Here is a 13,540-nt window from a genome sequence, read left to right on the forward strand (position 1 = left end):
ATTTTCGTAATTAAATAGGTACTTTATTTTAGCTTTATTCCAAATTATTCTTCTGATTTATCTTTATTATGCTCTTTATTCTGAATAGTCACATATATCGTATGTATGAACATGCACGTTAAAGTAAAAAAAGACAAAGGCAGAGTCGGCTTCTATTTAAATTTGAATCACGGATTTAAAACAATATTTCAGTCTAGAATTCGTCTTTCCGAAGTATTTGTGAGCACAAATAACGCATAGGTAATATCAAGTAAATTATTCAACAATAATTATTCATTTCTCAATTGTAATTTAATGTAGTCCCTCTAATTTTACTTATAGTAAAATACTGGAATAATTATGTTAGCTGTCATAAAAATATGCATATCTTATTTATCTTATATTCCAAATATATAATACTGTGGGAAGACCTAGATTGAGAATGTAATTGAAGAAAACTATATTATTTTCTATAAAGCCAGATAATTGTTACCTATTATTATAAACGTTTGACTACTACATAAAATAACAATTACTTTAATCGAAGAATGAACTTAAACCGACGATTTTTATTTAAAAATAAATAAATAAATAAATGAAATCATTGATGAATGTTGGTGTAAGCATTTTTTTAAAAAAGTTTTTGAATTTTCTAGCCTCATATTTTTTTTTATATTTTCAATAAAGTTTTTCTTTTTAACCTGTGATTAATAGTTTGTTGATTAGATATTACAGTCAATCTAAGTTAAATGGTGTTCTACTTGAACAAATATTTTGTAGATTAAAATGGCCAGCATAAGGGTCTGTGACATCTAATAAATTCAAAAAAATATTAATGAAAATTAATGCAGTAGAATTACTTAAATATTAATGAAGTATTAATGAAATGTTGGGTACTTGCTGATTTGTGTACCTTTTGGCGTTTAATCAACCCTTATACTTAACTTTTTAAACTGTAAGTTTTTGTTAAAGAGTATACATATGTATGTACTTCTTTCGACAGATGGCAGTTACTAAGAAGTTAAATTTTTTTTTATCTGAGAGATAGTTTAATCCTTTTTTAAATGTTATTTTTTTAAGTAAGTGAAAAAGAGAAATTTTTCCCGAATGTTTGAATCAATTTAACCTAAACTGTTGTATTCATTCGTTTATGCATTATTTTAACATGTCTTTTTAATGGTGCAGGTTGTCAAGGGAAGTGGGTTGTTCGTTAAATGGCAGAATTTGATGATATTATTAATTTTAAAACTCTAGAAAAAGAATTACAAACATCTATAGAAAAAGATAAACTTTATTGGCAACAGAATGATGCTAAATTTAGAGCAGTTGCTGATCACAGAGTAACTTATGATCAGTTTAGGTTAGTGAATGTTTTTATCTTAGTTGGTCTGTTTTCTAGTTTGGCTCTCTTATTATATATCTTGGTTCTTGGTTATTTGGAATTTTTTCTGTGTTAGAATTCGGTTTGCTAATGTGTAGGAACGCCTTGGTTGTTGAGTACTTTCTTGATATTTTTTGCAAATTGTACAATCTCTGTTTGTGCATTCTCCCTTAGTTTAGTTAGTTCTTTTCTCAACGATTAGTTGGTGGAGAAGTTAAAATAATATATGAAACTACAAAAAACTAGCAACAAATCTTAATCATTTTAAAACTGTTAACTTTTTTAACAGGGAAATAGTTAACGCTGCTCATCTGAAACCCCTAGAAAAACATGATAGAATAAGTGCTGATAAAATGAAAACCATATGGAATCCAGTATCTGTTAAGAAGAAAAGTCAGGATTTTGAAAAAAAGTCAGAAATGGATCAACAGGTAAGTTGTAATGTTGATTCTTATTAAAATAAGTAATAGTAGTATTATGGACCATTCCTAGACGACAGACTGTTTTGAGGTCTCCAAAAACCTCTTTGTATTTCTTGCTTTAATAACACTCAATGACTTTATGGTTGTATTTGAATCATTCTCAATCTGTAATATGTGATTTCAAACTTGACACCTTTAAATTTCTTTTAATCTTAGACACCTTTTAATCTGTCTCATAATAAGGCTCTTTTAGAATGATGAAAAAACCAAATATACCTGCACAGCGATGCTAATTTTCTATTTCTACTTCTTTTCAATTCGTCAATGTTTTCAGATTACTGAAAAAATGAAAAAAAAAAAAAAAATACTAAAGTTCTGTCTTAAAAGGTTAAACTCGACTAACGCATTAGTCTAGGTGTTTCAAACGCGAATATACATTTTTTTTATGTCTTTGTGGCCAAAGATTGTTTAAAATCCGAGAAATCGTATTTCCAAGTTAAATTTTTCCTTGGGATGTGGCCCCAGCTGTGCAATAAATAGCTGTGTGGATGTTAACTAGTCTCCCAAATAAAAGCAGATATTTTTATGTATTTTTTGTTTAATGCATAGTCAAGGCTTTCATATATTTGTTTCAGTTAAATTTTACAGAAAATGAACATTCTTGTTGCAAAACTTGGACTTCCATAATAAGTAGGTTAAAAGAAAAAGAGCCACCTCATACAAGATATCAATGGCTTAAATCCATAGGCAGTCCAGAGCTGATAAAGGCATTCTCAAATGGTATCCCAGTAGGTATGTTGGGCGAAATACTGGAAGCGTTGGCTACATTTCCACCAGAAACTAATGATATAGTGGCTGTAGTCCGTATCCTGAACGCTCTTGCTGAATCTGAGAGGTAACTGTATTTAAAGATTATCGGCGGAGTAGCTTATTCAAGCACTAACTATGAAAACGCTATATATAGAGGTGTGTTATTTTATTTTTTGAATGATTTCTTATTTTAGATTCAGACTGAGTTTAGAATTTCTAAGCTGTTCAGAAAGGGACACCATCACCTATTTATTAGATAAGATTTCAAAAAGTCTGATTGATAGACAGCAGGATCTTGCTGAGAATAATGTCACTGAATGGACACTGGATTTACTCAGGAATAAATATTCCTTAACAGGTTAAAACTAAACCAATTTTTTTTATTCATTCTAGTTATTGTTTTATGTTTAATTAGATTAACTTTTCGAATTAACTGAACTTAACTATGAAACTATTCCTATTATTATTCATACTACGAAGATTGGTAATGTTGAATCTGAAGCCCAAGAAACAGTATTAAGAACTATTCTGAAGACTTGTCTCCAGAAAATGCTTCACTGTTGCTTTCTACGTTCTTATCTCCTATCATGTTTGTTGCGCCATTTTACTTCAGTGTACTAGATTTTTAAAAACAACCCTTCTAACTCTTTCAGTATCACTCCCTAAACTCCCTGCACTGTGAGTTCCATTGCCAGTGTAAATCTCTTTTGCTGTAAATTATGCCCCTTCAAATAATTAGAGTATATTTGTTTCTAATTTCCTCATCTTATAATCTTAGGCAAACCAACCCTGTCGCCCGCGAAACAGATACATGCTTCCTTCTTCTTCTGAAATACCCATCCTATTACATTTCGTGCTCTATTCGCCCGAGTGCTGTTCAAAACTATTTACGTAAGACTGGCGGCATGCAGCTCTCTGGTTTTGTTACATTCATCTGGCCGCCAGTCTCTTCCTATCCTCACCTAATATAGTTAATAGTGCATTGTGTGTACAGTTCTTAATAAATTCGGCGAGGAATAAATTCGTGGAACCATCGTCCTGAACATTGGGCCTACTTTAACAAAATCGAACAGTGGAAGTTCTACAGATGGACCTGCTGATCCTAGACTTAAATTAATCAAATATACAAGTTTGGGACGTTACCATTCTATTTTGGGCTCATTGATTAAATTGTGGGTGAATGGCGTAAGAAATGCACTCTCTAGTAGTTATGAGGTGGCTTTGTTAGTGGGAGGTCTCCAGTTTGAATCCCACTTACAGCTACTTTTTATTTGTAAAAAAAAAATGTTACAGTAAAGTATGTGTTTCCGCCCCCATCCACGACACCTAATTGGTATGTTGGAAGTTAAGCCCCGCCTGAAAAAGTAGACGATTACTATACTGTCCTCCACAACTTCATTATAAATTGGTTTTCTTAAAACTGATGTTTTCCCGATAAATTCAAAACGTGTATAAGTTAATTAACAAAAATATTTTGTCTGTTTTAAAACATTTTAGAACGTTCTATATCCCATTTATTTAGAGTATCTTGAAAGTTTTTATCTATTGTGTTTTTCTATGTTCTAATTACAGGTAATCACAAACAAGAGCAGAACACTTCTAATTAATTAATTCTCATAATAAAATATTCTGTGTAAATATGTGTCCATTATTAATAATGATCTTTTTATAAAGTTTATATTTATTCTAACTTTAATTATCAGTGTACTGTGATTTTTAACATGGTGCGTATTAAAAAAATTAGCATATTATGTGACTGATGATTTTATTAATTATTGTAATATTTATAATTTTGTTAATTTTTATACGGTAATTTTGTTATTTATTTTATATTTTACTTTTATATGAATGGTAATGTCTGGCAGCCATACACTTAAATTATTCAACTCCAAAAATTTAATAAATGTTGTCATTCCACAATTTTTAAACTCTAGTTGTTGTAAAACTATGTAACGATGTATTTAAATAAAAATAAACAATTTAATCGTATCATTTTTAGTATTGATGTTCTTGCCATATCCTTACCATGATATAACTCCAGCAACATTTATGAAAAATAAGGGTGAAAGTCTGTCCGTAGTGCCTCACTATGTAGAAATGGTTCTATCATGCACTAGTAACACTTAGAATGATTTAAGCTGGTTCAGGACAATGTCTCGGCCTCAGATAGTTGGGAAAATGTATTACGTTGGGCCGACCTTATATTTCTTACTGAGCAGTTATATGTCATCTTCTCCCTTAGAGGAACGCATTTTATAGCTGCTCTTGCCGTATTGATTCCTTTTGTCCCAGTCATTGAAGATAACCGTCACTCCAACCTCTTACCTGGCCATAATTTAAGTTAGTTGTGTCAAGGCTATCTCTTCACGACCTACCGACGTCCTCTCAGAAATATATTACCCTTAGTCCTAATGGAGAAGGATGTTGCGTTTTCAAGTGATAGAGACGGAGATGAGACAGTAACCTTAATTGGTCATCTTCGCCAATCACTGGTAGGAGCGTGGAGTCGTGCATGGACAGAAGGTGTGATTTTGTTTGTCTTCAGAGGCACTGCTCTCTACCGTACAATTTGTCTCTCAAATTGTAAAAGGTATGGTTTGTTAAAGTTCTTAGTTTAATATTAATTGTACAATAAAGATTACAAGTTGGACAGCTTTGAGAATGGAGTTTTTATCGAACAAAATCGAACGGACAAGTTTTCCTAATAAGGGTTGGCCAACCAAAATACCCGTTTAGTTCAAACTATTCACTTAATTTACCGGATAAAAATTAAAGATTTTGTTCTAGTGTCATTGTTCGCATCAGGTAGGTTTCGATCTTAAAAAATAAAAAACAAATTATCGAACATATACTTAAATAAGTAACTATGTGGGAATGGAATTGAAAGTCACAATTCAAGAGTGGGGGGGCTTTCTTTAATCTATGTTTTCCTAATAAACATACCTTTCACAAGTGCCCTTAATTGCATAAAATTATTGTTACAAAAGAAGGAAAATATGTGAATTTCTGTGATTGCTAAGTAGATTTAAATAATAATTAATTGGCAGTATTAGGCTATATTCAATAACAAGGAAGGTTATGTTGTACTCCAACAGCGAATTGGAATGAAAATAAGTGTAGATAGTTGATTGTGAAAAGTTTTTCTGTTGTATATACCCTGTTTCCCTCAGCATGTCTGACGTAGAAGACGATTTGATGTGCGAAGAAGAAGAAGATTATGGTTTAGAATATTCAGAAGATAGTAATTCGGAACCAGACGTAGATTTAGAAAACCAATATTATAACTCTAAAGCGCTTAAAGAGGATGATCCTCAACTCGCTTTGGTTTCCTTTCAGAAAGTCTTGGAGCTTGAATCTGGTGAAAAAGGAGAATGGGGATTTAAAGCTCTCAAACAAATGATTAAGATTCACTTCAAGTTAAATAACTATGTGCAAATGATGGAGCGATACAAACAATTATTGACTTACATCAAGAGTGCGGTTACTAGAAATCACAGTGAAAAATCTATAAATTCCATACTGGATTACATATCAACATCAAAGAATATGGAGTTACTTCAAAACTTCTATGAAACCACCCTAGATGCTTTAAAGGATGCAAAAAATGATAGGCTCTGGTTTAAAACCAATATTAAGCTTGGGAAGTTATATTACGATCAAGAGGATTTTAATAAATTATCCAAAATATTGAAACAGCTTCACCAATCTTGTAAAACAGATGATGGAGAGGATGACTTAAAGAAAGGTACGCAATTGTTAGAAATTTATGCATTGGAGATACAAATGTATACAACTCAAAAAAACAATAAGAAACTGAAAGCATTGTACGAGCAGTCTTTGCATATTAAATCAGCCATACCTCATCCTCTTATAATGGGCGTTATAAGAGAATGTGGAGGTAAAATGCATCTTAGAGAAGGAGAATTTGAGAAAGCGCATACCGACTTCTTTGAAGCTTTTAAGAACTACGATGAATCTGGCAGTCCGCGAAGAACTACTTGCCTTAAATACCTTGTATTAGCTAATATGCTGATGAAGTCCGGAATCAATCCTTTTGATTCTCAAGAAGCGAAACCGTACAAAAATGACCCAGAAATACTAGCAATGACAAATTTAGTGTCTTCGTATCAGAATAACGACATTAATGAATTTGAAAGTATCCTTCGTACACATAGAGTCAATATTATGGACGATCCGTTCATTAAAGAACATATTGAAGATCTTCTAAGAAATATTAGGACCCAGGTACTAATTAAATTAATCAAACCTTACACAAGAATTCATATTCCTTTTATTTCTCAAGAATTGAATATTGATGGCTCAGATGTGGAAAGCCTTCTTGTCTCTTGTATTTTAGACAATACCGTAAGAGGTAAAATAGACCAAGTGAATCAAGTTTTGGAACTAGACAAAGAATCTAACTACGGTTCAAGATATACTGCTATTGACAAGTGGACAAATCAACTGACATCACTACAGCAGGCAATTGTTAATAAAATGGCTTAGTTTTTTTTTTAAATATATATACGTATATATATATTATCCTAAAAATATATTTTATCGATTCATGTTTGAATGAATGGTTCGAATCTTGAGTTTAAAACTGTAACAAGGAACTCTTTTTATTTAATTTGTTTATTATTTAATTAGTTAAGCATTATATTGTTTGTGTGCGCATGGATTGTCTTTTCTTACATCTCTAATATTAGAAGTTCTAATTGTACTAACTAAAATGTTAAAATTTGTTAATATAATTAATGAAATCTGATAGCTTCAATAACCGTTTGGATTACAATAAATAGTTGTACATATATATTCTTCAAGATTTTTTCCCCGATTTTCCCATTCATCAAATTTTATTGCCGATTGACAGACAAAGAGTTGACTGCTTGCTGGTAGTTTTCAGTTATTTGAAATTAAGTGATCTTCACATCACCAACTGCAAGTCAGGTTATACGCACTGTTATAAACTAACTCGGAGACATGTGAGTGTGACTGTTGGAGGTTCCATTCCTCTTTTATTGTTAAGAAAAACTATCTTGCAATATTACAAGCTGTAATCAGTTTATGTTTTGTTGTGTTCTTCAAAAGGCAGAACTTCGAGTTTTTTTAGTGCACTTTAAGTAAGGGAGATTATTTTATTTATATTTTTTTTAAAGTAACAGAATAAATGGGAAAGTCACGTAGGAAATTTATCAAAAAGGAGAAAGCCAAAGTTAAACTGAAATCCTCGAAAACTGTGCTTCCTAAAGGTCAAAATCTGACAGATACTAATTTCAAAGTAAAAAAAATTGTTATTAAAGATCAAGTTAAACCACATGAAAAAGGAGAATTGTTATCGACCACAAAGTTAAATGTGCAAGTGAGTACGATTTGTTTTAGATTTTCTGTAAACGTAGCGACCGTTAAATGCATTGTGTTACCCACATTTTTATCTTTGTTTATAGGATCTTTTGAGTCGGCTAGGACACCACAATGTTAATATGAGGAAAGAAGCTCTGGAAGGTCTTACTGAATTAATTTCTAGCCATTCAGAACAAATCTTACATTCTTATTTATCTGTATTATTAAAGAATGTAACAAAATCAATACTCGATTTTGTGGGACTTATCAGAAAAGATGCAATCAGACTACTATCAAATATTTTTTCTAAGGTTAATGCCATTAAATAAAAGATCCAACCCAAAAAAGCCTTCGTATTCCTGATTATTTCAGATTTTAAAAAAATTACATCCCTGCATGTAGTAAGGAAAATATTTTTTTCAATTTAGTAGTAGCATGAAATTGGGATGCGAATCTTGTACAATGTTTATCAGACTACCGGTACTAGATCCAGGAAGTGTAGATGAAAACTAATGATTAGCTGTATGGTTAGCGTATGGGATTCCCAAGTGGAGATCTTGGGATTAATTTATTCGTCGTCCTTTTTGGAAATTTATTAAAATTATAAATTTTCAGACTCAATGCCAACAACTGGAGCCATTCTTTCCATCTATGAGTTCGTATTTAATATGTGGCCTAACTCACATCGATTATGGAATAAGGGTGGACTCACTTTATCTGCTCGATATATTTTTGAAACATGTTCCAAAACTGTGTGCAAACTCGGCTCCCAAAATACTTCCGGTATGTTTGGACTTAATATCTCACAAAGGTTCTGATAACAGAACATTGTCACTTAATTTGGATTCTTCTTGGACAAGTAAGAAATGGAGACAAAAAGTTCTTTCAAGAATCCGAATTCTATTGACAGCTTTAAACGATTCACGAGTAACAGGTAATAATAATTTTTGGCAATTACATAACAAATATATTTTAAAATTGTAACTCTTAATAGAAATTAATTCACAGGAACGTGTGATGAAATGCGCCAGCAAAATGGTGGAGATTTACAAAATAAAAAGGCACATTTCCCATATTTCTTAAATATCGAGGCATACATATGTAGCACGCTCCAATTAGACTGCATGAGTCAAAATTATCTAAGAACGGATTACTTCTCCATAAAGGTATAAACATTTATTGGCCAAGGAGTTCTGGTGATTTCGAAAAATTGATGGTATAGTATAAAATGGATTTCTAAAATTAGAAATCATTCTTTAATATTTCGTCCGAATCTTGCAAAAAAGTACAAATTAAATTGATAATAAAGAAAGAGCAGTTTTTTTTTTTTTTTATGCTTCACGTTTCGCAGTCAATGTAACGGCTCCTGATGATACTGAGGCACAGTTGTAATGTATTCAGCTCTTTAATCGCAACAAAAGCTGATGAAGGTATCTGAAACGTAAAGCAGATCGGTAAAGGATTATTTTAAAAAGGACTTCTCTGGCCATAGAAATAAAATCATGATTTAACGTCTGACGAATTAGGGGCCAGTTAAATTAATTATCTATCTATTGTTAAAATAATCTGAAAATTTTTGTCTTTAGTGAAAATTTAATCTCAGCAGTTTGAGATGATCATTTAATAAGTTCTGCCTTGTAATTTATATCAGCGATTGTTAGATTGTAATCTAAGATTGATTAAAACTAGTAATTTTTTAAACAAATGCTCAAGTTCTATTCATTTTTTGTTGACAGAGTTTCGGCGATGCTGTGATTCCACTACTATTGGATATGTTTGTTGAAACTATTCCACAAACTGAGGAAAATGTAGGTGCATCACCAGATAATTGTAAGTTGAGAGAGTCATTATTTTAGTGTGTACATTGTACTGTAAGAGATAATTGCTTAAATCGAATATATTAGAGATGTGGTGGCCTTAGGCATAATTAAAACTGTCAATGTATTTGTTTAAATACAAAGACGTAATTTATTTGAATTTAATTGACTATTTCAAATATCGGCGTTGAAATAATTGTTTTCAAAAGGTGATTTTGAAATAATGGGTTAAATTATTAGTTTAAGGTTTAATAATGGGTTAGTAGATGTAATTGGAGACAATTTTATTAAACTTATTATTGTAAAGTTAAGAGCTTATGATGGAGATCAGCAGAATATTCGTATCATAAAACAATAAAACTTTCTTTGTCAAATAATTTAATTTTTAAAGAACTATTTTAATTTTATATTTCCAGCTACTATTATAGCAGCAGATGATTCTGAAATCTTAAAAAACATAGTCGATATTATACAGCTTCTTTGGAACAATATAGCTAAAGAAGAAAATGCTTCAGAAAAGGTGAAAAAACTTAATATTTCTTTCAAATAATTTATCAATTTCTATATTTATTGTTTCTTTATTTTATTTGTAAATATAAACCCTTGTACAGTTGAGCAATTTAACAAAAGACCATGGTAGGGCTGTGATCTCAAAGCTCATTGTTGGGAAATTTCCTTATGCAGCTAGCTCACAACTAAATAATAAAAAGAAAAGTGTTTCTACCGCTGAGAGTGGATTCGATATATCTTGTAAATTGCAAAATTTAAATCTTTGTATGTTGGTTATCCTGTTTGGAGATTATTCGGTTTGGCATTATGTTATACCATACTTAAAAAGTAATGTATAATTTTTTTTTAACTTATCTTGCAAGAATTGACACTTACACGGTCGTTGATAATTAAACTTTTTTTTCCAGATATCTTCAGAATGGCCGATATACTTAACAATCAAGAGTGTATTACATTTACTTCTTGTATTTCAAATATTTGTCAAAACAGACAGTTCGAAGATTCTAAATACTTTGTAAATCAAGCTTCTAAATCTGCTCTAACTTCAAAAGGATTGTTGGCAAACAATCTTTTTGTATTTTTAAGCGATATTGCTTTGGATAGGAGATTTGAAGATTATCACAAGTGAGCAGTCTCTTCAGTGGTTTGATTACCATTTGTGAATAATCTCTACAATTTCGTTGTAGAAATTTTAGAAATAGCTGTTCTACTAATAATTTTCTTGTTTTTAGTGAAACTAATTTTAAGTCTTGGCTGGAATCATTACCAAAAAAATTAACTAAATCCAAAATATCAGCCCAAGTTTTGGAGAAAATCTGTCAAATTTCAATCAGAAATTATAAATCATATACTGAATCATTAGATGCACTTATTGAATCAATGTTGGGTAAGCTTATAATTTTTAATATACATTCAAAATCTAGTAAATGTCTTGACTGAAAAGAATTATGTATTTTACAGATAATATTCCACGCATCCAAGTCGATGGGATGGAAAAAGAAAGGGCTTCCATAAAAATAGCGTCTTTATTGTATTACGTGAAGGAGTGGGACCAGGAATTCATTGACGAACTAAATATTGCAATAGAAAAGAATTATTGGGGTCCTACAGTTACGAGTTATATACAAGATATCCAGAAGTTGAAGTTAGTTTTACATATAATTTCATTAATATTCTAGCTTTCCAAGGGTTGTTATTTTTCTAAAAAAAAAAAGGTAGTTGTACTTAGAATAAAAAATATACCATTTTGTTTTCCGGCTTCAAATCAGAAATCAACTCTGTATTGTTGCTTATTCACATAATTAAAACAAGTGACAGTTTCAATCCCAGCGATGCCTAGAATGTAGCGATGCTACATAGCGGTTCCTTCACGATATTCTTGTCATGTCTTTCTAAAGATATAGCACCAACAGCAATAGTGCTAAACAGTCTATTTTTCTCTCTACCAAGAAGTTATAATGTGGGAATGTACTGAGCCCTCCAAAAACCTGAAATCCAGAGAATTTGTTCCCTTATGAACCACTATCTAATACGATATTCTATTAAATAACTTGTAGATTGAATCAAAAAGCGTTGAAATCAACTGAAAAAGAAATATGCCCAGCTGGACCACCGATACCTAGAAATATTTAAAAATTCCTATAATAGCGGGACCGCTTAACAGAGATGAGGTAGTTTGATTAGAGTTGGTTTCTTATACTAGTTTATAGAAATCACTTAAAATTTGCTAGGTTTAATAAAAAATGTTATGCTTAAAATTCAGACCGAACGCTTCACTACCTCAAATTCTATTAAGCCCTTTTTACTTCAGTTTAAGGGTTACCAGCTCCTGAGGAAAAAGAGTTCTCGATTTATTAAAAAAATATTTATCAAATAACAAGAGTTCATTTTGAAATTTATTTCATTTTGCATTATTTTAATGAAAGATTATGAGCTCACTTTGGTAATTAAAGGAACAGAACGCAAATGCTTTTCTGTGCAGAACTTCGGGTCTCATTCGCAAAATAAGTGATAAGAGCGAATAAAGTAAGCTTGGGTCAAGGCATCTTCAATCCTTAGATTCAACACTTATGCCGGTAACTGAAGAAGCATATCGTTTTTTTCGTACTAGAAAATTTGAAAACATGCTTACCACATTCTTCCATTTGCCGCTACCGGCAAGGTTTTCAGCTGATGAAACATTTCATATCGTATCCTACACCCTGGTAAATTGTATGCCGACTTAAACTCTATGAAAAACCTTTCTTCACAAACAAAATTATTTTCGTTTCTGTAAATTTATTATTATTTTCTTTGGAAAGCGCAGTTGTTTCGAAATTTCTCCAAGGGTTCATTTTATACTGGCATAAGCAGTAAATATGTTTCAAAACTTTTGAATTAGAAGAAAATGTGTGAGTTACATACATTAGAATTGTTTAAGCGAAGGTTAACTGATTGTTTACCCCAGGGTTTTCTATAACTCTTTATTTCATTTTTTGTTTAAGACTTGTTCAACGTCATTATTAGTTATGGTACATTTTTATTTTTTTAGGATGAAAAGTTTAAATATTACAAGAAAAATGGTAGAGGAATCTGACGCAATCATGGAAGTATAAACATGAAGACTTGAAACATTGTTTGGATTGTGTTAATAATTTATGTACCTATGAAGATTTCTAAGGCCTTTTTAATTAAAGATTAATTTTTTTAAAAACTTTTGACATGGCCAAGAAACAAATTTTTTGAGAAAGATTATTGGTTTGATGTTTCGGGCATCTCTGGTGACCTTCAGAGATCGCTAAGTTTCTAAAATTGAAATTAAATCTCATTGATAATACAATTAGTAGTGATTATGGTAAAATATCAAAGTATTGAATTGTGTTCAATTATTGCAAATTATCTTTATCAAAGATTTAAATTTAGTTTTAAAAACTTATTTGTAATTGCACAAGAGCATGAGGTTAATCCAAACCGATTTACTTTCTCAAGAGAATAATGTTTTTTGGCCCCAGCCAACTATTAAAATTTGTATTGGACAAACGACCAATTAACCAATTTTAATTCTTTTAATAAAAAATCGTTTACTGAGTGTTTATTAATTTGGAAAGAATTTAATCTCCTTGTTATATTTTGTGGGCACCTAGGATTGGTGGATATCTGCTTCAGTAATTGGAGGCATTGCTTCTGAAGAAGTTACTATATGGCTAAACAATGATCAACTTATAGAAAGTTTTGTGAGATACGTAGCCAGAAGCACATTACTTACTTGAAAGTAAATATTTCTGGGAGAGAACCTAACC

The 13,540-nt window shown here is 31.1% G+C and overlaps 3 protein-coding genes across 3 annotated transcripts; all 3 read left to right on the top strand.

Moving 5' to 3' along the window:
- Positions 1-935: 935 nt before the first annotated feature.
- Positions 936-4,273, top strand: LOC141451873 (dynein axonemal assembly factor 19). The gene is made up of 6 exons (XM_074123626.1): positions 936-1,058; positions 1,165-1,339; positions 1,650-1,791; positions 2,418-2,677; positions 2,787-2,950; positions 4,165-4,273. The coding sequence occupies exons 2-6, from the start codon at positions 1,194-1,196 to the stop codon at positions 4,197-4,199; spliced, it is 747 nt and encodes a 248-aa protein (XP_073979727.1). The 5' UTR covers positions 936-1,058; positions 1,165-1,193; the 3' UTR covers positions 4,200-4,273.
- Positions 4,274-5,584: 1,311 nt separating this feature from the next.
- alien (COP9 signalosome complex subunit 2 alien) lies at positions 5,585-7,405 on the top strand. Its single transcript, XM_074123622.1, has one exon. It carries the CDS (start codon positions 5,764-5,766, stop codon positions 7,096-7,098), a length of 1,335 nt encoding a protein of 444 aa, XP_073979723.1. The 5' UTR covers positions 5,585-5,763; the 3' UTR covers positions 7,099-7,405.
- Positions 7,406-7,542: 137 nt separating this feature from the next.
- Positions 7,543-13,350, top strand: LOC141451866 (testis-expressed protein 10). Its single transcript, XM_074123617.1, has 11 exons — positions 7,543-7,954; positions 8,040-8,246; positions 8,551-8,869; positions 8,944-9,101; positions 9,672-9,765; positions 10,169-10,272; positions 10,364-10,589; positions 10,670-10,886; positions 10,994-11,148; positions 11,223-11,406; positions 12,793-13,350. Exons 1-11 carry the CDS (start codon positions 7,763-7,765, stop codon positions 12,854-12,856), a joined length of 1,920 nt encoding a protein of 639 aa, XP_073979718.1. The 5' UTR covers positions 7,543-7,762; the 3' UTR covers positions 12,857-13,350.
- The last annotated feature ends 190 nt before the right edge of the window (positions 13,351-13,540 follow it).

The sequence above is a fragment of the Rhodnius prolixus genome, unplaced genomic scaffold, assembly GCF_049639745.1.
Source record: "Rhodnius prolixus isolate KJV_2025 unplaced genomic scaffold, Rpr scaffold_14, whole genome shotgun sequence".
Classification (NCBI taxonomy): Eukaryota; Metazoa; Arthropoda; class Insecta; order Hemiptera; family Reduviidae; genus Rhodnius; species Rhodnius prolixus.

Excerpts from the sequence above, each read along its gene's own strand:
- LOC141451873 (XM_074123626.1), top strand. The coding sequence starts at position 1,194 with ATGGCAGAATTTGATGATATTATTAATTTTAAAACTCTAGAAAAAGAA. Across the intron at positions 1,340-1,649 it reads GTAACTTATGATCAGTTTAG|GGAAATAGTTAACGCTGCTC; the intron begins GTTAGTGAATGT and ends CTTTTTTAACAG. Across the intron at positions 2,678-2,786 it reads GCTCTTGCTGAATCTGAGAG|ATTCAGACTGAGTTTAGAAT; the intron begins GTAACTGTATTT and ends TTCTTATTTTAG.
- LOC141451866 (XM_074123617.1), top strand. The coding sequence starts at position 7,763 with ATGGGAAAGTCACGTAGGAAATTTATCAAAAAGGAGAAAGCCAAAGTT. Across the intron at positions 9,766-10,168 it reads AGGTGCATCACCAGATAATT|CTACTATTATAGCAGCAGAT; the intron begins GTAAGTTGAGAG and ends TTATATTTCCAG. Across the intron at positions 10,887-10,993 it reads AGATTTGAAGATTATCACAA|TGAAACTAATTTTAAGTCTT; the intron begins GTGAGCAGTCTC and ends TCTTGTTTTTAG.
- alien (XM_074123622.1), top strand. The coding sequence starts at position 5,764 with ATGTCTGACGTAGAAGACGATTTGATGTGCGAAGAAGAAGAAGATTAT.